Raw genomic sequence first — 26,237 nt, 5'->3', positions numbered from 1 at the left:
GTGTACATAATCTTCCTCCTCTCCATTTTATCCGCACATCAACAGCTCAGTGAGGCCGGTTGGGCTGAGCGTGACTGGCCCAAAAGTCACCCAGTGGGGTTTCCATGGCCAAGTGGGGACTAGAACCCAGATCTCCAGACTCCCAGTCCAACCCTTTAGCCACTACACCACACTGGCTAGTTATATTTCCACACTAAGAAGCAACTTTTCCTTCTAAACGGGCAGTTTCAAGCACCCTTTTTCAAATACACGTCTCCTGTGTAGTTTAGGCCTCAATCAAAACGCAAGCTGACCAATGTGTGCTAGATTCATCTTTTTGAAGTCAATTTTTGTCCTAGCTCCTCCTCCCCCCCAATCCGCCCTTTCCCGGCAACCGTTATACTGCCAGTATTTAAACGTCGCTCCGCGTTCTTTTGTCCCTTGCGGGCAATTGGTTAGTCAAAGCGAATCGCGATTGGTGAAGCTGTGAAACGGGGCGCGGCCAAAGCGGCGTTATTCATATTTCCTCCAGCCCATTTCAATCCCCCTCCCATGTCGCGGGCTTTGAGCCTTTCAGCCAGGCCTCTACCGCTGCACGCGCGCATTTCGCTAGGGCCTTTTTGAGCTGCCTAGTGATATGCCTGATCTAAGAGACCAAGGCGGAGATCTTGGTGGTTAGACTGAGCTGTAACAGAAACGGAGGCGGCTACCAAATAAACATAGGATATCGTCCATTTTTTTTAAAAAATTGCCGCCTCCCGTCCCGTGGCCTTGGCTAGGGTTTTCATTTTTAAACTGGCATTCACGCGGCCGGCTCGGAAGCACCCGGCGCGAGAAACGCGGTCGAGAGGGAGGGGTCCTGTCGGTGTGCAAAACGCGCCAAGTTTCCCGTTGAGGGGGAGACCGAGACTGAAGCCACCCAATATAATATCTGTAGCAACTGGGGAGGGGTGTCTCGGGATAGCACCCTGTGTCCCCCCGCCCAGCCACCCTTGCCCTGCTGGGACCTGGCAGAACGAGACGATGTAGCGGGTGAGGAGATGCGGCCGTGGCCGTGAGCGAGCCGGGCAACAGCGGAGGGCGTGTGTGTGCGCGCGTGTGTGTCCCCTTCGGCGGGCGCGGACAACATTTATTTTGTTTATTCGTTACATTTAAATACCGCTTTTCTTCCAGGGAGCCCAAAGCGTGTGCGTAATCCTCCTCCTCCCCCATTTTATCCTCACAACAACCCTGTGAGGTAGGCTAGAGTGGCCGAGAGTCACCCAGTGAGTTTCTGAGGCAGTGTCTGGCCACGAGTCTTGGTCCGGTTCTTCCGAGAGTAGCAGCAGTAGACCGTAGCCCATTTTTCCCGCCGCCTGTAATCTCTGGTCATTTCCTTGATTAGCAGCTTGCAAAAGCGTTGAGGAAAGTTTTTCCTCGTTCCCTGACCCGCTGAGGCCTGGGATGGCTGTAGAGGAGAGAGAGAGAGGGAGAGAAGCTCTTCCTGACCTCTCTCCCACCCACCCCCGCTCACGACCCCGCTTTAGGGCAGTGTTGTCACAGAGCGCGTTATGAAATTTTCATTTTGGTCTGAGGGCCAAAATGAAAATAAAAGTCTTCGTGTGTGTGTGGTGTGTGTGTGTTATGTCGCGGAGTTGTGTTCCAGGAAATGAAAACACTGATCCTAAACATCAAGTAAATGGGGCTATTTGGGTTTACGCCCAAGTAAATACATCTAGCATTGCAGCCTAAGGGACGGCTGTCAATTTCTAATCCCTGCACTGTTTTACTGCTTCGTATTCTTCCCAATAAACGTCTAGAAGTGGAAGATGCCTGCCCTAAATAAAAGAAACAAACTTCTTTGGCGTCTTCCAAGCCAAAGAGCTTTTTAAAGGAGTTACAGTATGTTTTTGATAAACATGCAGTTACTTTACCAGACCACTTAGGAGTGCTCTGATTACTCTTGAAGAATTGGTGTCACAATGGGTGTTAGTCTTGCAAAGCATAAACGTGGTGTTTGATATGCATTAACAGGAATAATTTACAGGTTGCAGATTTTTCTGATTGTTCCCTCAAAGTTCTGGTGAGGGGGGGAAAATGCCAGGCGTGTTGCCCAGTGACAGTAATGGACTTTCAAGGAACACTCCAACGAAAAAAAGCAGACTGTCACTGAAGTTTTTTCAGAAAAGAGAAACAAAAAGAGCCCTGGATTTTGCAGAAACACCAGAAAATGAACAAAAGTCTTCAGAATATGAGTGCTCTGAAATGTAAGAATTTGCTTTTCAATTTTCAACACAATAAAAATGAGAACTTTAAAAAAGTTTTTTTTGCGGGGTGGGGGTGGGTCTTCAGTCCTGTATTTGTCAGTTCACTAACAAATATACGAAAATACAGAATGTTAAGCATATAATGTGTAATTTGTGTAAAATCTTACTGGCTGTTGCACTCCTTCGTGCTTTTGCATGTTATTAAAATTGACCTGAGTTTCATGGCTTATACTTCACTAGTATGTTTTAGTGGATAAAGGTGCCAAAATATTAAACCTGGCCTAGTAATTGCCGTACCTGGCCTAATAACTGGCATACATCTCTTGCTAGGTTAAAATGCTTCTGCATTACTGCTTGTCTCATGGAGGCATGAGTTTCTCCATATGTGACTTAAATATCTGTTCCAAGATGCAGGATAATAAAACTTTAGCTATTAAAATTCCTGACTTCAAGTATTTCACTGTGCATTGGGAAAGCAGTGTGTTATATTTGTTAAGGAAAAATATATTCAGCTATTTTTGTATATATTTAATACTGTTATGTAGATGCTTACTTGGCTGTGTTATAAGTTCCATTAATTCATAGTTCTGGCAATATGATATTTCTATGTATAACATTAACAGTATTTAAGAAGCAGTTATTAGTATTTTAGTAAAAGGTGATAATTTTTAACTAATTAGGCTGCAGTCTTAGACACACTTACCTGAGTCCCATTGAGGTTAATGTGCCTTATTTCTAAGTAGAACTGAATAGAAGAGTATGTTACGTTATTTTGCATTTTATATGTGTATTTTGGAATTAAAGTTATTTTTTGCATAATAGAGATCAAGTAGTTCCTGCAGCACAGCTGCTTTCACCTGTTTGCTGTGAGAAGAAGGACAACATGCTGCCTTTTGTGGGCTTAAACAATCTTGGCAATACTTGTTACCTTAACAGTATACTTCAGGTAAATTCATAACAGGGTTAGAAAAGCTTACTTTGTAGGTATCTATATTGGACACGTTTCTGGTTTGCATACAACCCTTCATCCCTGAATTGTTTAGGGATGAAGGATCAGGCAATATGAATCAGCTCATTCACTCACAACAACCCAGAGTTTAAAAACAACAACAACAACCATGGATTGTTGTGACATCCAAACAGGGCCAATTTGTACTTTGAAGCCCAGTGCATGGCACTTAGAAATGAATTTCCAAGTGCATGTTTATATCCAGAATAAATACAACAGTGGGGTAGGAAAATAGTGCTTAATTAGTAATTTTAAATCCATTTTTCGTAACAATAAATGTATGGTTCTGTTTACAACTGAATATACCTTTGAGATCATCTAGATTGTTTTAAGTCATCTCTAAAATGCTGTGCAACTCTGTCAGGAACTTGTCCATCTTAAAAGTTCCTAGGCCTCTTGTAGAAAAGTATAAATAAGCATAAAATTCAAAGAAAATGTTTTCACTATAAAGTTTTATTTATAAATCTCAAATATTTATATAAATTGTAGATGCATTAAGTTGCATCAGAAATACTGAATTGAAGTTTGCTATAAAATTGTCTCTTTGATCAGTTATACAATTCAACCCTTGGTTATTGCTTAGTCTTCCAATTGACAGCCCAATGCAAAAAAGTTGTGTGGAGGAAATGGCACCTTTTGCAATAAGAATAGTTATAAACTGTCCCAGGCTCCATTCTCAAAATGGCTCTCCAAAAAAATCTAGCTACTGGTCATGTGTCTATTATTGCTGTTAACATTTATTATAGCACCAATCATTTATTATGACCTGGTCCATCATAGACGTGTGTGTACTATTTATCATGGCAATTTGTTCATGTCCCATTTCCTAATGCTGGGTACATTTTTAGCTTTATTTCTTCACTTCTGTGTATAGATTACTGTATAATCACACCTGCTGAGTGCCAATTTTTAAATTAAATTTGTATCTCATCATTCATGCAAGGAATCAGAGTTGCATTCATGGGCTTATACTGTTTTTGTTCTAATGGCTACCTGTGGGGTAGATTAAATTAGAGATAATGGCTGGCCCCAGGGCACCCAATGAGCTTCATATGTGCATAGGGACATGAATGCAGGTCTTTGGTGCAAGTGAAATATTTAATTTACTACACCACATAAATTTATAAACAAAGATGCTATGTGTTACAGTTCATATTCTTATTTTAGGTGCTCTATTTTTGTCCTGGCTTTAAATCTGGAGTGAAACAATTATTTAATATAATTTCAAACAAGAAGGAAAACTTAAAGGATGAAATTGATAAGGTGAGAGTATACTATCTACTGTTAGATATATTGCAACGAAGAAAGGTCACTATATTGTGAATTCAGCATGGACTAATTACATTTTGGCTTCTTTCTTTGGAAGGAAGTATATAATGAAGATTGTCACTTCTGTAGCAGAGTAATATACAGCGGATTCATGTGTAATGCTAACCCATAGTTTATTAAAACCATGGTTTGTTGCCCTACCCAGGGTTTGTCTGGCAGATAATCAAACAAGTCTTGGTTTGTTTTCTTAGTCCCTGGGTTGGTTGTTTCCTTCCTCTTTTGCCCTTTCCCTCCCTGTATCCCAAATGCTTTGCAGTACTGGCATGTAAAAAGTTTATTTATTTATTTGTTACTGTGCTTGCCCACTGCCACAGTTCCCTAGTGAAACAACCAACATTTCTGGGTTCATACGTAATGACAACCCATGTTTTAAACAACCCACAGTTGACAACCCAACAACAAACTATCAGTTCTCCTTGTGGATTGTTCATGCTTAACAACCCATAGTTCCATGTTTGCACATAATGGGCTGGTATGCATGATCAAACAGCCCACCGTGGCTTATTATTTAAGTCATGGTGGACAGTGGCACTCAACTGTGGCTTGTGTCATACAGATCTGGGTGGCGGGGTTGTGTGAGGTTTAAATAAACCTTGCATAACCCAACAATAGACTGTGGGTAATGCAAGGGTTGTTTAATCTTTGCATGATATGACAACTCATAGCTGGGTGTTCAATGTGCAAACTACACCTGATATGCATTGTAGCCCACTGTAGCTTTAAAAAGCCCCAGTGGGCTATTTTGATCATGTGAATTGGGTCAATGACAACCACAATTGCAAACCACAATTTGCTTTTAACCTTATTTTGATAAGATAACCTTATCTTTTATACCTTGCTCACAATGGAATTATTTATTATTTTTAATACCATATTATCTTAATAGCTTGAGGTGATGTGCAAAAAAGAAATAAAAAACATCACTGTTATGAAGAAGGACTATCACATCATCAATCAACTGTTTAAAAGTTGGCAAGAAAACTAACTTGCAAAACCAGTTATTTTCTCTGCCTTTACAGGGGGCCATTAAACAAGATTCTCTTGCAAGCTATGAATTGGTCTGCAGTTTACACTCCTTGATTGTTTCAGTTGAACAACTTCAGGCCAGCTTTCTGTTAAATCCCGATAAATACACAGATGAACTTGCTACTCAGCCAAGAAGACTACTAAACACACTTAGGTACAGTTGATGTTTTCAGCATTTCTAACCATTACTGAATCAATAAGAAATCTCATGTTTTTAAATAGGAAGATTGCCTTCCATTAAGGGCATTGGATTATTTCTTTTAAGAAATAAAACTTTTCCAGTAACTTCTTCATACATATGTTTATTTCTAGTCACTTTTGATAGTGAGGTAGCCCAGCAATAATGCAGATTAGAATTTGCTGTACTGTTCTTTGGTTCTCATAGTATCAAACTTAAATTACTAACTAGGACACAATTATAAGTTATGGCCTACAGATTCTTGTAATATGCAAGCTTTTATAAAATTATTCCTCCATGATTCTATATACATCATAGCCTACAAAGCTGTACATCAACTTACTTTATGTTGGATTTTTTATTTCTTGAACTTCCGTACATTATATCTATCTCAATTAGTATGTTTTCCTAAAATGAGATGCCTACTAAATTTGGTTATCTTCATGTATCCCTATCTAAACTATGTCATAGTAACACATTTTCTGACCATATATATTGAGATATTTTCTGACCATATACATTGAGTTATATGACATGTTGTACTTTTACAGGGAGCTCAACCCCATGTATGAGGGATATTTGCAACATGATGCCCAAGAAGTATTGCAGTGTATATTGGGGCATATCCAAGGAACATGTCAGCTCTTGCAGGAAGGCCTAAAACACAAATCACTTGAAGAGCCTACAGTTGAACTGGAAAAAAACACTTATCCAAATATGGACGCTAATAGCATTGTTGTGGAAGATGGTGGCATACTAGACAGCCAAGCTATAAAGGACTGTGAAGACAAAACAAAAGGAAATGCAAAGAGAAAAAGTGATATGGAGGGTGGCAATGAAAAGAAAAAATCCAAAGTGTCCAAAGAGAAAAATGGAATAGAAGAAAATCTGAAACGGACCCGGTCAAAGAGAAAAGCACTGGAAGGAAAACAGGAGAAGCCAACTGAAGTTAACATTAAACATTCTATTGAAAATGAAAATACAAAGCCAACCCATAAAAAATCAAAACTTAGATTAAATTGGTTAAAATCTCCAGCCAGCCAACCTAGCATTCTGTCTAAATTTTGTAGTCTGGGGAAGCTGACAACAAACTTGGGGTACAAAGATCCAATTAAAGAAATTGACAGCTGTGAATTTACAGAGAGTTCCCTCAAGTGTGAAAATGGTAACCAAGTAAGGGAAGAATATTGTGATTCATCAACTCCTGTGGAAAATACTGTTGAAAAAGGAACTGAAAAACAATGCAAGAGAGGTTAGCCATATCAATAAATTTGTGTGTGTGTGTGATCAGTTTGCTCACCTGGCCACTCTTCTCTGCCATTATATTTTATATCAGTAAAAGATTATAACTGCTTTGCTGTTAGAATTTCCAGAGGGGTCACTGTGTTAGTCTGTTGCAGGAGAAGCAACGAAGAGGTTTGTGGCACATTAAAACACTAACAAATTTATTTTGGAATAAGCTTTCATGGTATTAGAGGAGACAGAACAAGCACAAGTGTAGCTCACGGGCCTGCTGTTGTGTTTATCACAGAGCCAGGCCATGGGGGCTGAAAACATTTTCTGGTTTATTAAGACTAGGTAGGAGAATAATGTCAGCCATGTACAAATTTCATGGCTGGACTGTGTGTCACGTAGAGCTGCAATATGCTGACTACAGTTGTTAGGTTTTTGCCATCAGCATGCAGAAAACTGGCACATCACAAGACTGGGTTAGCTAGATCTGAGTTGACAAGTACAGTAGCGAACATATTTAGTACATCTCAGAACAGTGCTTAATATAGTTTCCAAAATCTGTGGATTTAACTTACTAGAAAACTAAAGTTCAGTTAAATGTGAATTTTTACTAAAATAGGAAACTACCAGTGGAAATAACTTCTGCATGTAGGTAGAATAGTGAAGGGGCTCTCTTTTTCTAGATGTGAAGAGCTACCTGGCTCTGTTTTGTTTGTGTTTTGCTATACTCCACAATTTCACTCTGTATAAAGTAATATCCTAAATTATGAGTTTGATACTTATACTCCTTTTGAGTAAACTAGGGGATGTGATGCTTCATATATGGAGCTTCTGCCTGAGGTCAAGTCTTCCAACTACATTCAGGCTTCTGAGCCTCCTCGCCCTTCTTACTTCAATTCCTCAAACCCCATAGAAAGCTACTTCAAGACAAGGAACTTATGAGGAGGAACAACATCAGATGCTGAAGGAAGAAGAGATTCAGAGAGCCCTGACAATGGGTTAAATCCAGTGTTGTATGAGTTGACTTATGCATGTGCAATGGGACTATCCCTTGTACCCCTTCCCATTTGTGCTGCAAATCTGCTCCTGAGGGCCCTTCAACTCTGGAGCAGATTTAGTGAGTGTGTGGGAGGCTGCAGTAGGGAGGGGAAATCCATTCTGCTGCAAATGGCTAGTATTAGATAGAACCCAACAAGAAAAGTAACCTGATGTGGTATATAATTTTCTTTTGGTACAGAATTAGCGGTCTTCGATTTAGTGGAGAGACTCTTCCAGGGTCAATTGGTATTGCGAACAAGATGTTTAGAATGTGAGTGTTTCACTGAGAGAAGAGAGGACTTTCAAGATATCAGTGTGCCAGTTCAAAAAGATGAACTCTCAAAGGTAGAAGAGAATATTGAAAGTAAGTATAGTCACAGTAAGGATTTTAGTATGCCTGTGAGTGATTCATAAACTTTATAGCCCAACTTAATGGGTACTAAAAAGTGTTTGGTTAAGAGTATTGATACAATACAGCTTCCTTCCCAGCTGTTTATAATTCCATTTTAAGTTGAATTCATGACAATCTTCACAATAAGGGCAAGATTATTATTTTAAAATGAAATTGTCTGTTTAAAGCCCATCTCATGGAATGTTATTTATATCATTGAAGTCATAGTATTAGATTTGGAAGGGATCTTGTAGGCCTCCTAGGGAATGTGCACTGGATTTGGCTGAAGCCTGAGCTTAATTGGGTCCCTTCAGACCATTCCTGCTGCTTAGTAAAGTGAGCCTTCTTCTGAAGCAACAAGAACTTAAGCTGGATCCTGCATAAGATTTCATTAGCTATTTGGACATCAGAAGGCAGACAGTGTCTGAAAAAATAATGCCTTTGGTTTTTATTTCTCTAAATGCTGATTTGGGATGAGGGAGAGTGGGGTTGAGTGACTGACAGTTCCATCTTCTAATCATAAGACACTTTTTGCCAGAGGCTTTCTAATCACTGCTTTAGGGAAGGGGAAGGGTAGGACCATGCAATGGTCATTCTTCCAATGATGCCAGGCCTCACTATGAAAACAACTTTAAACTGGTTTCACTCATAACTTTCTAGCCTCTGCATTCACCCTTCTGAAACTTTGCCGGTTTCTTGCCTGAAGATACTTGTATGATGTGTACTTTTTCATACAAATTACCCCAAAAAACATGGAAAGGGGAAGCAAAGAACTCCTGTCAAATTTGAGAACTCCCACATAAAGTGATGGCCCTATCCTTCTGACACTTTGCAGATTTCTTACTTAGGGCCACCTCTGCGTTGCCTGCCACTTTCAGAATAATGGCACACAAGGAACATAGGGGGATAAGTGTAAAGGCTGTTCTTGTACAAAACTCCCTGCACTTTGTCACCTGAAACTTTGCAGGCTTGATCCCTTCAAAAGAGGCAGCTGTCCCTGCAATTTTCATCCAATTAATCTACCTTAAAAGAAACAATGTTGTGTTAATGTCAGTGTTTTGTGCTTGCTTGCGAAGTAATGTTGATTCAGTAGGGAGACAGGGAAGTCTTGAGATCAAAGCAAAGCAAAGTTTTGTAATTCTCATGTTGTATCTTATGTGTAACTCTTCACACCTTGCTATTTTACCCAGATTTCTCACTCTTCTCACTTCGATTAAAAAACTTGGCTTTGTAATTTCAGAAGAGATGTATTAAATGTTAATTATATTGAGCTAACTGAACATAATTCTTGTAGTTTCTCCAGAGCCCAAAACAGAAGTGAAGACTCTCAAATGGGCAATTTCACAGTTCGCTTCTGTGGAGAGGATTGTGGGAGAAGACAAATACTTCTGTGAAAACTGTCGTCATTACACAGAAGCAGAACGTAGTCTTCTGTTTGATAAAATGCCTGAAGTTATAACAATCCACTTGAAGTGCTTTGCTGCTAGTGGCTTAGAGTGAGTATTGTGAACATACCACATGAAAAGCTTGGTATGAGAACTAAAACTTCACTTAAATATTGGCTAGTTAATAATAAGATGGACACTTTATCATTCCCCATGCATGTTAGCCCTATTCAAGCGTTCTACTAATGTGTTTAAATCAGCATGTGAAGGAGGAGAGAAAAAATGAGCCTGCAACAAGTTGAAGAGGTAACTTTTGAAGCAGGGAGCCTTAGTTGCTAAAAACAAGCAAGCAAGAAAGAAAAGGCAGGGTTCTATATCACATTGAGAGCTTATATGAGTAGAAAAGACTCCCCGCTTTAGAAATTATTCATCCAGTTCATGGAAGGTGACTGGGACGGTGGGGAAATGTAGATTTCCATCATATGTTGATTCAGCACAGAAGGTGGATGCCTGCATATCGCTATACTCTGCTTCCTGTGGTAGCTTTACACTAGCCCAATTAATTCTCCTTCCATGCATGTAGTGGGGGGGGGGGAGGAAGTCTGCCCATCTGCTCCCAACATTCACACAAATGAAAGGAGAGTCTGAGTACAGTTGTACACGCGTAGGACCCTTTTACATTGGGAAAACTGTGATCTAGGTTCCTGAATGCATGGAGAGCCTACTTACATACATAAAATTTCAGAAATTTTGTGGATGTGTAGAGGGGAGGGCTGTATCTAAAATAACTTGGTTAGCTACTATCACTAGTTAATTAATAAATCATACTTAGTTTTGTGATTAAATCATACTAATTTATTAATGGAGAAATATGTAATGAGTGTTCCATTTCGGATAGGTGTCAGATAATATATGGTGTGTTCAAGTTACCAGCCCATTACAAATTATCCTCATACCAACTTCTCTTAAAAATGGCACATAGTAGTATATGCATTCCTAAATAAAACCTATTTCTGAAAAGGAAGTCATGTACCTCATTTTCAGTATTTCATTGCTTTGGTCACAGTCAAGTATTGGTCACAGTCAAATATTTTCTTCTAACTTCTAACTTATATTTCATAAGGAAAGCAGCCAATATTAAATTCCACTCACCTGTATCTCCAAGAGGTGAATAATACTTAAGCAGACCTAAATACTACAACCAGACAGTTGTTTTTTAAAAAAATGTTTTTGGGTTTTTTTTTTTTGCTGAAAGGCAAAAATGGTTTAGGTAATGGTAAAATCAGAGTGTTTTATGATGTGGCAAAGCAGAAAGAGAATGACTTCACATACAAATTTGACAGAGAGAGATAAGGGAGAGGGCCTTTTCAGTGGTGGCCTCCCCAATGAGGCTCACCTGGTGCCAACATAGTTATCTTTTCGGTGCCAGGTCAAGACTTTTCTCTTCTCCCAGGCATTTAATAACATATGCTAAGTTTGTTCGTTTTTTAATGGACCCCGGAACTTTTGTTGTTAAATGGATTACTGTTGTTTTTATATTTTTGATGGTTTTAAATTTTGTATACTTTTTAATGTTCACTGGTTTTAACTTTTGTAAACCGCCCAGAGAGCTTTGGCTATGCGGCAGTATATAAATTAAATAAAAAAATAATTCTTAAAAAACAAAACCTCCCCTCCAGCCCACAGATGTACCATTCTTAATTATCAAAATATTTCTGATCAGTGCTTTCAAAATATTACTTTTGATCAGTGCTTTGTTTTTAAAAAGCAAATCATTCTAGTGCCTCATATTCTAACAATCCTATTTCTATCCCCTTTCAAGCAAGTTATTGTTTCAGCAGGCAAGTTAATTTCTAGGATCTCATTCATTGATAGTATCTCAGCCCCCAGAATATCTTGCTTTCTCACAAGTCTACCAATGTAAAAATATATATATTATTTTAAAAAATACTCCCAACACTTCTCACTACTATTGCCATGTAGCTCTTATTTTCAGGCTTCTACATTTTCACTAAAACTACAATGGATACCTATTTTGAGCCTAGTTTTTAGCCTGTCCCAGTTTTATTACTGAATAAGGTTTAAAAGGGGAAAATGATACAGTTTAAGAATGTGGCTATTATATATTAGAAGAACATTAGATATTTTTTATTTATTTTAAGCACTTGTTTGCTTAAAAAAAAGATCTGTGGTAAGCAATGCTGTAATCCAGTAACTATATATCACTTTTCTCCAAAAGGTTTGATTGTTACGGTGGGCTCTCCAAGATAAATACTCCTTTACAGACACCACTCAAGCTGTCCTTGGATGACTGGAGCATAAAACCAGCCAACGAGATCTATGGATTATTTGCTGTAGTGATGCATAGTGGCATTACTATCAGCAGTGGGCACTACACAGCCTCTGTTAAAATTAAAAATCTTGATAGCTTAGAATTGGACAAGGATAATTTTGTCAGTGATCCTTTTTGTAAACTTTGCCCAGAGCCATTGAATGAACAAGAAGCTAGAGCTATCACTGAGGACTATGATGATGGTGAGGTCTCCTTTAGAATTGGTGGAAATGCCCAGCATAATAAAGGATTGAACAAAAAGAATATAGACGCTGTGGGGCTTCTTGGAGGACAGAAAAGCAAACCCAACTGTGATTTGCCTAGTAACAAAGCAACCTATTCTGAGAAGATGGGTAATGTGATCACTGGAGTTAGAAATGTTGGATGCAACCATGCTAAAGTCACGAAATCGGAACATTGTGAGCAACCTGGTACAACTTCCAATGGACTAGAAGATAAGGCAATGCACATAATGCAGAGCCTCAAGGAGTATGAGGGAAAATGGCTACTTTTTGATGATTCTGAAGTGAAGGTTACAGAGGAAAAAGACTTTCTTAACCTTTTGTCCCCTGTTTCATCTTCTACATCTACTCCTTACCTGCTGTTTTATAAGAAAATTGTAGAGTGAGGTTGTATTCTATGTAAATAATAGTTTTGCATCAGATCAGCACTAAAGGGCATCTAATTGCATTTTAGAGTCTACAGAATTAAATTCACTGGTCTCTTCAATTTTGTAAAAATGGGACAAGTTTTTTAAAGTGAATAATTCATTTACAGATTCTATACAAATCACTTGAGCAATACAAACCTGTATATATCCTTTTGAATAAATGATGTCCTAAGAGCACAGTAGCATATAAAATTGTTGCTAATTTCATCACACTACTTGTATATTAGCTTTTTTAAAAATAAAATTATTTGTATTCACATTCTGAAGTAAATTTGTAGTTGAAGTTTAATTTTTTTAACTGCTTTCTGTAAAGGTAAAATAAATGTTTGTTCATTCCTGTATGTCTGTGAAGTATGCATCTGAAGTCTAAAAGTCTGTTGAAATTGATTGATCTTCTCAGTGTTCCTCAGTTGCTTAAAATAAGGCAGAGAAAATGGTTGGGATATCCATTCATCTCAGTTTCATGATAGCAGAGTGTATTGTGGATCCCATAAAAGTATTTTGTCTTTACTTTCATTTAAGTGGTTGATCGGCTTTAGTCTGAAAATTATTTTGTGTCCTTTTTTAGGTGAGGTGGGACTAGTGACATATGCCTCTGATAGCTAGGTACTTATACAGGAAACCTAAATTTCTAAAGACCACTTCATAAAACACATTTAGATGTAGTAGTTGTAGGCCTACAAGTCGACTTCAGCTTATGGCGACCCTATGAATCAGCGACCTATTTAGATGTACACTTTAAAAAAAAAAAGTTTGAAGGTGACAAATGTGTTTACATGCATTTGTATCATACAGGGAGCCATGATTGATTGTAATTCCCTATTGAATATAAGCTTGGTACTAATTAGGTTTGCTTTTGTACAATGTTATTGTGAGCAGGTTCAAGGATTTGAATCAATCTGTTTTAGCAGTACCCTAACAATTGTGAATTCTAAAGATTCCTTCACGTTCAAAATATGATTTTGAAAACTACCTTGAATATATCGGATTACCAATAAAAAATTGATAAAGATCATATTACAACAGTACCATCTTCACTAGCTCCAGTTTGTTTCCAGGCCCGTTTCAAAGCCCTATACAGGCTGGACCCAGGTTACTGCAAGGATAGCCTCTTCCTATAAGACCATCTTATGTGGCCCTTCTGCAGGTGCTCCTGCCAAATGAAGTGTGCCAGGTGCCTGCTAAAGAGACCCTTTTCAGCGTTAGCAGTCTGGTTGTGGAATGCCCTCCACAGAGAGGCTAGTGCCTATGTTCGTAGTATTTCTGGTGTCAGAGAAAGCCTCTTTATAGTCAAGTTCCTGTTTTACTTGTAGTGTCACAAAATAGCATTTGAAATTGTCAGCTATAAGAGATCTTGGGAAGTGGGCTACTTGTTACAGACCCTCCCTATCCTTAAGGCCGAAAGCGTTCCTTGTACTGTTAGCCAGTCTTACCTACACACACTTGACTTTCGGATCTTTGCACATAGAGAAATGAATTTGAAAAGCTGATGCACCATGAAAGTGTAAACATTCAAATATTTAATGGTACCATTAAAATAAACACTACATTAAAATGGCTTGAATGCATTTGCAAATGCTCCTAATATAAATTAAATATACGAACTAAAAACAAATTAATATTCGAGAATGCTATAAATAATGGCTGATGTGCTTAAGAGTACCTTTGAATATTAAAAAAAAATGCTTTAAAAACTGTCAACAGTCTCACTTTGTATACTGTTTGCATACAGTATTTCACGTATTATTGGCAGGTGTTTTTTTAAAAAAAAGTCTACAATTGACAACTTGGAAGAAAAATTTGGCCACTTAATGATTTCATGTAAGTCAGTAAAAAGTATGTGAGGTGTCCAGAACGAAGTCCAAAGTTTTATTAACCAAATAATAAATTTCCTGGTGTTGGTAACACTGCGCTCGCTTTTTCAGTACCTTAAAAAACCCTAATTGCCTTTTTACGTGCTTAGATGTCCAGTTTGCGAAGGCTCATCCTGCTGAAGGAATCTCTGGGGAGGAAAAAACAATGAGATAAGCTACTACCTTCCAAGCTGTGAATGACAGAGTCATGCTCTCTGGTGCCAAATAACATCCTTCTATACAAAGTGTTTGCATTTGCTTTATGAAATTAACTAGCCCCAAACCAGTGCATTTATCATGACACACTCCACTGAATGGGACTTGTGAGGGGTCAGTGGTTCTAAGAAAGCGTGCAAACATGTCTCAAATGCATTGTCAATGCCATATGCCTTATTCAGAAGCATATGAATACTTAATTTTGGGACAGTACTTCATTTTGGTATGTCATGCTAAGCACAGATGACCCAGACAGCCAGTTTTCATGTCCTTACATTCTTCAGCGCCAAATTAAATTTCTCTCAGAAAACAAAATCCTAAATCTGTGTATTTGTAAGTCATATTTTCATTTTATGTTGTGCCCTTTAGAGGTGAAACAAAATTAGCATTCAAGGAGATCTATACATTCTGGAAATGATCTTTTTGTGAACTCGTGAATCCTCAGTTGCTCAACGAAATATTGGCTCGTGAAAGAGATATCAACTCAAAAGACGCTCATTCAAATTCTTCCTCTTCAAATCCATTTTGTATGCAAAATCTGATGTCAACATTCTAAGATAAATATGTTCCCAGAGTGCCTGTGGGTTGTACCAACAAAAGGGAGTATGGAAACCTTCTTTATGGCTGTTGCCAGATAAACTAAGAGTGATCATTCATGTCCCTGTGTGTACTACAGCCCTAAAGCCACCAAAATTCAGCCTATTTGTTGGCTGCTCTTCTGAAGAAAGGCTGAAAAAGCTCAGAAGCTTGGGGACACCATAATAGACCATCTGTCAGCTGGTGCATGTTGCCATGTTCTGTGCAGGACAGAGTAAAAGCCCCTCAACTTTGAGGCAGATGTGGAATCAAGAAATTATCCTCATGTTACTAAACTACAGGTAGGAGCTTTCAATCTGCATTCCCATGTTCTCTTCCTATTTAGCAAGACGTAAAACAAGCAAACGCATGAACAAGAGACATTAAAATATATTAGAATGACCTGTGACAAGCAGCAGGAAGGACAGCCTTGTATAATTGGGGAATTTTTCTATTGATCAAGGGCTGAAGTGCTTCCTTAAGTCGGTGGTAATTTCTTTCAAGCTCCCGCTGATACTCTTTTTGGTCTGGACCAATCAGGCTTTTGTTCTTGCGCAGTGCGTCTTCACACCTAGAAAACAAAAAGAAACGAAATATCCTAGTTTGACAGTGGACAACTAATCTCAATCCTGCTTGCTTGGAGCCAGTTAATAGCATTTTTATCAATTTCCCTTTGCTTATGTTTAACTTCCTTGGGTAACAACAGTAACAGCACCAAAATCAATGGGACTTGCTTTTAGGGCAGTGTGACTGCAATGCCCAAACAGGCTTTTTACCCAATAACACATCTACTTTTCTGTTTCCCGGAAGAAATTTCTCCAAGTCACCCTGGAAGTAATTTCTCTAAAGCTGTTCAGCAGCATTTTTTAAAAAATATGTCCACTTCTCCTCTGCCCAGTGACTGGCTATGCCATACACATGACTTGCAGACATTTTGTACAATGTAAATTAAATAACGACAACCCAAAACAGCATGAGAACAGAGGTTTCCTGTCTCCCTTTATAATGGCAGAAAATGCTCAATACACATGTATCTTACTTATGTAAGAAAAAGGACAAGTCCTGGGAAATGCAGGGATCTGGAGGTTTCCGTGATATTTACAACTTATGTTGAGAAAGCAGTGTACAGAGGACTGAAAGGTGGGAAAGGACTTCTGAGATGCACACAGCAAAGAGACAATTGAAAAAGAAGGTGCTCAGTGAAACCAACACAATACCTTTTTGTAAAGTCTTTAAAACAAAGCCGTAGTTTGTTATGGTGACGGAAGAGTTTAGGATCGTTGGGTATTTCGGACAAGAAAACCTGCGCAACCTCTAGTGGTCCCTTAACAGAAAAAGAAGATTGTGTGAGTTTTTTCCCCCTGCAGGGTCAACCACAAGAATCATTTGACATATGCAGAAGTTTTCATAAAATACCAACATTTCTTTACGCTGCCAACCCTCTGGAGGCCTTTAGATAATCATTGGAAGAGGTAAATTGCCTCTAAAAACTAGAAGAGCAGGATTTTGCTGGCTAGCTCTGAGAATGCATACCCCATTGCCATGGGGTGAGAAAGAAGGATATTCAATGCTCAAAGCCCAGAGCTGCCAGAGTCATCTCCCTCCTGACGACATCCTGCGGAGTTAAGAACCACCATCTACAACCTCCCACCTCTTTACCTGTACATGGACATTTATGTTGCCAGAGATGAGCTATGCTTCTTGTGAAGCCTGCGTTACAGCTGTAGTTGGTTATGGTGGGATAACCCAGTTCTCTCTCTTTCTCTCTCGTTTCAGGGATTCCTTTATGAAACACTTCCTTTCCGTCGTGCAAGCAGTGAAACTTGCTGGTGCAATGCAATCAGTGGGAGCGCAGCTGATACTGCCCATTCTTTTTAAAATTAATATTAATTCTTCATCGTGGTCTCTATGTGTCACACATATGGGCTCTGCGCCTGCACAGAGCTCATTTTGGGAAACTTCTAAAGCTGAGGTAAACGTTTTTGGCGGGAACCCTCCCCCCACTGTCCACTGTGCATGTCCGTGAGTTCCCGCCCTTCTCCTCAGTTCTCTTTCAACTGCCTTGCTATCAAGACGTCTCGTCAGGAGCTTCTGCATTCTCTTTGAGAAAGCGTTGTCAAGTGATTCTTTTCTAATTCTTAGTATTAGGATTCTTTATATTTTTACCTCTTATCTCTTCAAACCCATTTTTTTTTTAAAAATAAGCAAGTCAAGTTTTTAATAAGCACGTGCAACTCTGTGATCAAGAAAGTGGCAGAGCGTCTGAGCTCTGTATTCTTACCTGATTTACCGTTGTGCCTACTGAACCCTGAAGCACCATCTGGAGCATCTTTGGATCTGCTGGGTCTTGGTGTGTTGCAAAAGCCAATTCTTGGGTTTTTTTCTGCATATCCTCAATGGCAACTTCAATTGGTGTCAAAATTATCTAAGGATACAAACACCCAGAAACACACAAGAGCTTAGGAAAATCAATAATAATAATAATAATAATAATTTATTACCCCCTCTCCCTCTGGGTTGAGGCAGAGAACAACATCAAACACAATATAATACATACAATTAGTTAAAAGAGCATATAAAACCAATATAATATTAAAATAACAATCATAGCATCTTAAAATTCTTAGGTTTAAAATTCATCTGGGTAGGCCTGCCGGAAGAGACTAGTCTTTACGGCTGTCTTAAACTCAGAGAGGGATTTCCCTTTTCATTATGGTTACAAGCAAATTAAATTCCCAGTTGCCTGGGAATAAGCCCCATTGAACTCAATGGGCTTTACTTGCTAATATGCTTGCATAGGATTGTTCTCATAGGGCAGTATCCAATGGGGCCACTGCACTTATGGAACTGATATCATTGACATATTAGTTCATGCCAAAATCATAAACTGGCACAATGAGTTGCCCTGGAAAACCCATCACGACAGCTTAAATTTAGCATTATACTAGAGGTCATTTACACTAGTGCTACATTGATTGCATAAGCGCAGCGGCCCTGTTGGATACTGCCCTAAGGCTACAATCCTATATTCACTTACCTAGGAATAAGTGCCACTAAGCTCAATAGAAATACTTCTGAGTAGACATGCATAGGATTAGAAAGAAAAACACCCTATAACTCTTAACAAGGGAATACTAGAAGTTGTAGGACTTTTTCTGTCTAAACATGCATAGGATTACACCCTTAATCTTCTAAATAAGGAAAAGGAGAAATTCAGATACACATTTTTAGTTGCTAGATGCAGAGTGCTATTAAAAAATTTAAGCAGACAGTTTCCAGTCTGGTGTTACTTGGACAGATGGCCACTGCTGAGTAGATTTCCCAGTAATCTCATTTTCGGACTCACCTAATTTTCAAGAAGTGAGAGGTCTGAGCATCATACCCATGGCTCTTGTAACAGAAAACCTGAACTAAAACGATTTGTGAAAAATGCAATGGCTTCAGAAGCTGAATTTAAGAAATAAGTACAGTTCAGCAGGCAGGAGGCAGGTTTTTTTCCCCACTGAGTGGCTGGAATCTTCTGTAGTGCAAATGCAATGTCCCAATGGATTGTCAAATACATAATGTGTGATCTCAAAGAGTTCGGCAAGAATGATGATGACGTGACAAAGAGTTTGATCTGTGATAGATAGCGCCCAAAGCAACCTATAAATCAGTAAGTTGTGAAGCCCATCTTGCTCTGTAAGGCACTGTTACAGTGCCACAGTTTGATACATAAAGACTTCCATCCCTGCTCCAAAGGTAAGAAAAAAACCCAAACGCCCCCGCTCCCCACCCCCGATGGGCACAGACTGCTGCCGTGCAGCTCCGTGCTCATTTTACAGTCCCCACTACTCTCAGGGAGGACAGGACAACCCAGGAGCAGTGGCCACATTGCCGCGCTCCACAGGATGGTCCTGGAACCGCAGAAAAGTCAAGTTTTCCGCGGTTCCTGATATCCCGGGGTAAGTCCTTTCTAGTCCCGGGTTGCCCCCAGGATCCCCTGTGTGTCATGTGGATGCACGGGAACGATCCAAGGACTACCCTGGGATATAAGCATTGTGTAGACATGCCCTAAGACTTAGCAGAGGCATTTAAACCTCTTAGGAATGGGGAAAAGCGAGGAAACCAGCAAATCATCAGCAATCAAGGGAAAGGGAGAGGGGCTACTGGAAGGGGGCAAGGGCTGGACTGGGACCCCAGGTGGGCAGGATTTGGCCTGCAGACCTCAGGCTCAACACCCCTGCTGCACATGTACAATGTGGCATTTTTTGAGGGTGAGAAATCATATAAACATGGCTCTCCACAATGACGGAGGATGCCATTCACTCTGAAGGCTACCTGCTTGGCAGGTGGGAAGGGGCTAATGTCATTACCTCACCAAACTGTTTCAGCACGGCCTGATTCAGTATAGGACAGGGGAGCATATTGTGCAGGTTCCTCCCTTTGCCCTTCCCTCTGTTTTCTCTTCCCTTTTGTCCAAATTTAGATTGCAAGCTCTTTAGGGCAAGGGCCTGTCTTTGTGATTATGTTTCCCTGTACATCTATGTTAAAAACAGGAACAGGAGCATTCACCATCACATTTTGACAACTGAAGCAAAAGCTCTTTAGGTGACTGAATTAAAGGCAACTTTATAACTCACCAAACTTGCATCTCAATCAATCACTTGCTAGCTGGAACTATGTATTGAACAAATCGTTCTTTGTCCATTCCACCCCCCTCTACTCACCTCCTCCTTGTGAATGACATTTATCCTGGTTTTAATGTACGGGAAAGCATGTGACGTTGTCAAGATGGTCTTCCTCTTGAACTGCTCGTGCAGCTCACCGTGAGCTCTGCCATCCAATGTGAAGGGCGTACAGTACATGAATCGCCGCAAATTGTAGTTTTTGTCAAAATAGGTTATCCTATCCTTCATCTCATAGGTGTCAAAGTAAGGCTCCACGTAGGTTATTTGTATATAGGCCTAAGTTAGAAAAATGGAGTAATAGGAATTTGACATACATGATTCAGCCAGCTAGCAAGCCAAGTCCAAGTCAAGTTTATTGTAGTTAGCAACCAGTTTCACACAGATATGAGAGAGACCTAGAAGTGCTGGCAAACACTTATAGGTCTCTCTCACTCTTGGCAGTATTCCTGATGCAGAATTAGAATCTTTGTGAGTAAGCAGTCAGGAGTGTTCTCCACTTAGGATACTCATGGTATTTGTGGAGCGGAAGGGCAAAGTTGGGAGTACAGAAGTGTAGAGTACCTGCTTGCCTCCCCTTTGTCCTCATGCTCTTAACCTGTTTCTCAGAACTCCACGTTGTCCACATCAGCTAGCTGGTCAGGGCTGGCAAAGCTCAAGACATAATGGGCCCGTTCAGAAGACATCTTAAACCCTGGCTTTAACTATGGTGGTTAAGCCAGAAAGCCAGGCCATATTCAGAAGACACCTTAAACCACAGCTTTAACCACGGTGAATAAAGCTTTTTGCTTTATTCACCTTGGTTAAAGCAGTGGTTTAAAGTGTCTTCTGAACACAACCTGGCTTTCTGGCTTAACCACTGTGGTTAAAGCCATGGTTAAAGTGTCTTCTGAACAGGGCCAGTGTGCTCACAGGACAAGTCACTACCCAATACAGATGTGGACAAGCTTTCTGATCTTCTCTGCTTTAGGCCAAGGAGCTCTTAGACAAGCAAAAGCCAAAGTTCCCCAGTATCCTAATGCAATCAATATGCCACCTTATCACTTATTGGCTATTAAGAGAACTGACTTGTGTGACGTTCCAGCTAGCACCAAATCCTACCGCTCCAGAGTCAAGAACCATTCTACTTAGAAAAGCACACTCCCCCTTCCCCTTTTCTTCAGCTGACTCCAGTGTTCCTTGTTTTGATCTTTCTTAAAGAGCCAAAATACTCCTTATATATGTTCTTTTTCCTTTGTGTGCTAGAGAAAAGCCTGCTGGTGCCTATACTGCCTACAACCATCTCTTCCCCCCAAAAAAGATCCCAATTAAGTGCCCACCTCTACCCACCCCCGTCCCACTTTCTGTGTTTTTCCCACTACTTGAGAGTGGCCCAGGAGGCAGCTCCTCTGCCCAATTCGCTTCTGGATGCCCTGGTTTGAATGCTTACTTGTACCCTCACCTCCCTTATTCTGGTCTGACAAAGCCTTGCTGGGAGCCCTGAACATCGGCTTTTGAGTCCACTTCTGGGTTTAACCTGATGCTGCAAACCCTATTCCCTTTTTCTCTGACATGCTTCTGACACATCATAATAGAAGGATAGGTATAAGATCTCAATCTCTCCCTCTCTCTCTTGTCGGCTTTCCAGCTTCCAATGTTTCTCTCCTGAAACATTTAAAGCATCACTGTACACCTGCATTTGGTTTGCTGCGGTCTCATCTCCCTCTCTTTCTATGTCTGTCTCCCTGCATTCCCTCCTGGGCAGCCTTCAGTAACTCGCCTTGCATTTTGTCTCTTATTTTACTTATTAATAAAGCCTCCTTTCCTGGGAAAAACTCCAGTCTGAAACCTGCTCTTTGTATCTAGATTCAAAGAGGGTTGCAGAAGACAAGTCCAGAGAGATCCTGGGTAGAGAAAACCTTGGTCTAGCACCATCTTATTCACTCATTTCTCCCCTGGGAGAAGGTGTGGTGGTGATGTGCAAGCCAGAAATAGAATGCTGCTCAGGCCAGATGTTCACCTAACCTGGGCCAAAGATACAGCTTCAACCCAATGCTTATTACTTGCTCCTTACCTTGTTGGCATCTAATTTACATTTGTCGACAGGGTTAGAGTCTTTAATAACTTCTACAACATCTTCACCAAACCTTTCTCCATAAAATCCCTGAAAATGATAAACATGACATTGTAAAGTGAAATTAGAATTCAAGATTTTAAATGAAGATCTGGTAAAAGTTGTTAGCGGAATCACATGAAATTCAGCTGTGAGTTCCTCCAGAAAAGAGATAATCAGGAAACATGTCTAGAACCCAAATGTGTTCCTGCTTAATACTGTCAATACTGCCCAATTCTCATCATCTTAGCATATTATGTCCAATAAAAAGCACCCAGTGTGCAGCAAAACAAAATATAGAAGTCTATAATCCTATATACTAGTGAACTCAATTTTCCAAATGCCAGTCTTTCTGTAGCCAATATGGCACCATCAGCACATATCAGCAGGCTTGAGGGAATCTCAAAGTTTGCACAAGTACAAAAAATAAAACTTAGAAAAAGAGGACAGGGAAAGAAACCCCCAGACAGCCTAATGAGGCCTGAGCATGCTCAATAGTGACAGAAGGCTGAGCATACCACCAATTGAGGGGGGAAGGGGAATGGAAAGGACCATCTTGAAAGGAGACAGGGCTGGCTGGAGCACTGAACAAGAGCACTCCATCCTGCAACATTTTGTTGCAGATCCCATTTGTCCCACACTAAAACACATCTTTATCCCCAAGTTTCGTAAAACACCATACTAAACATGTATGCATAGCATTTTCTCCACTCCCTACGAACAGTTCAGCCATAAATTGGATGCTCTGCCACAGAATTGTACTCCAAGTGAAAAAAGGCTGGGGTTAGGGCATTGACACAGGCCATAGCTAGACAGGGCAATATCCCGGGGCAATCTACATGACGCACAGGGGATCCTGGGAGCAGGGAGGGATGATCTCTCCTTTGCCCTGGGAACTCGCCCTTGCCTTTGAGACGTTTTTTTCTGTGGTCTTGGGCTGATCTCGAGACCGCGGAACATGTGTGCGGGTGTCATGGTTTGACCCGGCTCCTCATGGTTACTCACGAGGATCCAGGACCCGCGCCCATCGGGGGTTGAGTAGGGAGAGCAGGAAAAGTTTTTTTAAAAAAAACAATACTTATCTTTTGGGCACAAGTGCTCATGCGTTCCTTCCTCTTAAAAAAAAATGGCGGGCGCAACGCGACATCCTCTCTCTCCAAGGTCGTCGCGCGCCGCATGTAAACAGAGGGGAAGATCTCACGATAAAAATATCGCGAGATCTTCACCCCTCCGTTGCACTAGACCAGGTAGGTCTAGCTGAGGCCTCAGAGTGCCATGTTTGTTACCAACTGTGCCAGCCTCAGGGAGAGTGGCTTTTGACAACCCTGCAATGTAATCCAGTGTTACTATCCCTATATTACAGACTGGAGGGGTGGAGTGCTGAGGCTGAGAGAGCACAGATTATGACAACCCTCTAACGTCATCTTCTATTAATATCCCCATACTAATCTCATTTGTACCGTAAATGCCATTTTCCTACTAAGAACAGCAATTTCAGATGAAGCTGGCAGTAATACTAGTTGCATCCTGTCAAAACCAGCTAATATGTTATTTATTTGATTTCTAGGGGCGGGGAAGCACTAGTACAGCACTGGGAATTTAAAAATTGAACTGGGAAGTCAAGATCCCAAGATGAAAAGTTAAGAGAAAATATTGAAAACAGATCATTTAAAATGAAGGGCAGCCGTCACTTGTTTGGTTTGACAAAAAATAGGAATTTGACATAATCCACTAAATAGCTTGTTTATCCATATGTTGAGATTCTACATTTGCATTGTTCGAGTGTGGAATTTAGTAAACATAGAATTTTGCATTCTGAATATCTCAAGTTTTCATTAAAAAAAAAAAAAAACAGCTGTCGTTAAGGTTGTGAAGATTATCTTGAATGTATGTGGGCAATACCTGGTCAATGAGACCAGAGCAGAAATCCCAGTACTCTAGACTAGGGGTTACACTTCCCTGCTTGTTGATAGCTTTTTGAGTCATGTAGAAACACAATAAAGTATACAAAATAAAGAGATGCATGCAAAATTGCTTAGTTTGCATAATTCTGCAGGTCTCTACATTTCACTTATCTTGACAGACTACACATGAATTTACATTTTTACTTCATAGTGGTTAAGAAAAGTGAACCCGACTTTTGGTTATTTTTTAAGTATAGGGAGTAATTTGGCCTCGAGAGACCTTCTTCACATACCCCCTGAGCAATGTCAAGAGAGGCTGCTTTGCCATGATTCCCTTGCACATGGCTGTGTTGCGCAAATGAATACCACAGCCATGCAGACGAGACAGCTCTGGTGAGCTCCAGTACCTTGGAAATGAGGGTGTTGTAGGAGCTTGTGGAAGCTTATGGAAGCTTCCTGACCTGGCTGCTTAGGCAGAATCTTTTGGATACTCTCTGTAAGCCCATGTAATTGTAAGATGATATTTTATGTTTGCTGAGGCAATCTCACCTCTAATCGATGAGAAATTTCAGCCAGTTTTGTTATTGCAGGTTCCTTGTAAACAAACTCTTGCTCATCCAGGTCTCCAAATTTAGTCCCATAAAAACCAACACGGAAGTATGTGCCAAACATCCGCTTACCGTCCTGGGTGCATAAAGATAAATGGCATTTTAATACAAAGATTCGCTCCAATGGTATAATGATTGAAAAATTCCTCTTTAAAACATAATGCCATGCAAGAATAAACCAACCAACCAGAAGGACTAAAGATAATAAAACAAGTTACAGCACTAAAAGGAAAAAAAAAACACCTCAAAATTAAACCATACATTTATGAGATATATGGTACAGCTAGTCTCAAACATGCAATGGGATAAAACTCAGTGGCTCAGCTCTGCATAGGAAAAATAGGACAACTTTTACTAGACTGAGTTCAGAATGTAATGTTGTCAATAGCAGAGGTGGCAATCTTACAAAATGGAATGCTTCTGTAGCTATTTTCTTTACTGACATCAGAGGAGCTGTACAGTAATGCTGGCTAACTTGGTGTGGCCTTGGATTTTGACAGAGCCAAATTTCCAACTCCTGCAAGTTTGGACCACCCCAAAATTATTAGGGGTTCTTGCTGGGGCCAGCCATTTACTTGCATGCTATGGATCTGCAGGCTTGTGGCCTAACAATCAGCATGGGCTATGTCATAACCAGAGAAGGATGCTGAGGTAATGAATGCGGAATCATTGCTATTATTTGTTCTTTCCAACTTATTTAGGAAAATGAACCAAGTCCGGGCTCAAAGGCTGGAGAAGACATCTTAGTTTCCACCACAAAAGTACATAGTGCTAAAGCATCACCACATGCCCTGTCATAATTTCTTCTCTATTATGAGGGCAATGTAGTATGAAGAGTGTCATGGCAACTCCACACTTGTCTGTATCATTTTGTAGCCTAGTAAAGGTGAAAGCAAACTGGAGTGGTGACTTAAGCTCCACTACCACCAAAGTCTTCAGTAACTACAATCACAGAGCTCAGCTTGTGTATTCAGCCATCAAATGTTGGTACCACTAGGATCTCTTGTTATTTAAAACAATAAGATTTTCAGAGTCAACACTGGAAAGGAGTGTTGGTATCATATCACCCTCTATGCAATTATATGGATTGTTCTGAGGTTTCAGGTTTTTCTTTTTTTTCATGTGCGTCCATCTTTTCTGCCATGGAAACCACATAGATTCCTCCCTCATTTACGTTTTTGGGTGGACTTGGAATTGCAGAACAGAGTAATATGTCAACTATCCACCAACCTCCTTCTCTAGTATGGATTTGACTTCACAGTGGGCTGTATCCAATGTTAGTCCTACTTAAAGTATACCCATTGAAATAAATGGAGCTTAAGTTAGATGAACATTGGCTACGACCCAGTGATAGAAACAATATTTCTGGTGTCAACCATAGTGCTAAACTCTCTTCTGGTAGATACTTTTGTTCCTTTACTGGATTCCAGGCAGTTGCTTTCATTTGGACCAGTGGTGAACTGTGTCCACTTAACACACCCAACACTTATGCCAATAAAACTGGA

General features: G+C 40.1%; 2 protein-coding genes across 7 annotated transcripts in view; one reads left to right on the top strand and one right to left on the bottom strand.

Moving 5' to 3' along the window:
* Window positions 1-864: 864 nt before the first annotated feature.
* USP1 (ubiquitin specific peptidase 1) lies at window positions 865-13,380 on the top strand. The gene is made up of 9 exons (XM_063138077.1): window positions 865-1,011; window positions 2,006-2,225; window positions 3,048-3,171; window positions 4,402-4,497; window positions 5,583-5,743; window positions 6,319-7,019; window positions 8,238-8,402; window positions 9,724-9,925; window positions 12,054-13,380. Exons 2-9 carry the CDS (start codon window positions 2,056-2,058, stop codon window positions 12,772-12,774), a joined length of 2,340 nt encoding a protein of 779 aa, XP_062994147.1. The 5' UTR covers window positions 865-1,011; window positions 2,006-2,055; the 3' UTR covers window positions 12,775-13,380.
* Window positions 13,381-14,358: 978 nt separating this feature from the next.
* DOCK7 (dedicator of cytokinesis 7) overlaps window positions 14,359-26,237 on the bottom strand; it is a 143,232-nt gene continuing 131,353 nt past the window's right edge. For 2 of the 6 annotated variants that reach the window (XM_063138024.1, XM_063138049.1), the window contains 7 exons: window positions 24,674-24,808; window positions 22,182-22,271; window positions 20,171-20,407; window positions 17,743-17,886; window positions 16,679-16,785; window positions 15,865-16,032; window positions 14,359-14,818 (listed from right to left, as the gene is read on the bottom strand). In XM_063138024.1, coding sequence (XP_062994094.1) covers window positions 14,776-14,818; window positions 15,865-16,032; window positions 16,679-16,785; window positions 17,743-17,886; window positions 20,171-20,407; window positions 22,182-22,271; window positions 24,674-24,808 — 924 coding nt within the window. In that variant the 3' untranslated portion in view covers window positions 14,359-14,775. The remainder of the gene's footprint in view (window positions 14,819-15,864; window positions 16,033-16,678; window positions 16,786-17,742; window positions 17,887-20,170; window positions 20,408-22,181; window positions 22,272-24,673; window positions 24,809-26,237) is intronic. The other 4 variants (XM_063138033.1, XM_063138056.1, XM_063138041.1 and 1 more) reach the window with 2 other exon arrangements.

The sequence above is a fragment of the Elgaria multicarinata genome, chromosome 1, assembly GCF_023053635.1.
Source record: "Elgaria multicarinata webbii isolate HBS135686 ecotype San Diego chromosome 1, rElgMul1.1.pri, whole genome shotgun sequence".
In the NCBI taxonomy this organism is placed as follows: Eukaryota; Metazoa; Chordata; class Lepidosauria; order Squamata; family Anguidae; genus Elgaria; species Elgaria multicarinata.
This window is presented reverse-complemented; position numbering and strand designations above follow the sequence as displayed.

Excerpts from the sequence above, each read along its gene's own strand:
- USP1 (XM_063138077.1), top strand. The coding sequence starts at position 2,056 with ATGCCAGGCGTGTTGCCCAGTGACAGTAATGGACTTTCAAGGAACACT. Across the intron at positions 2,226-3,047 it reads GAATATGAGTGCTCTGAAAT|AGATCAAGTAGTTCCTGCAG; the intron begins GTAAGAATTTGC and ends TTTGCATAATAG. Across the intron at positions 4,498-5,582 it reads TAAAGGATGAAATTGATAAG|GGGGCCATTAAACAAGATTC; the intron begins GTGAGAGTATAC and ends CTGCCTTTACAG.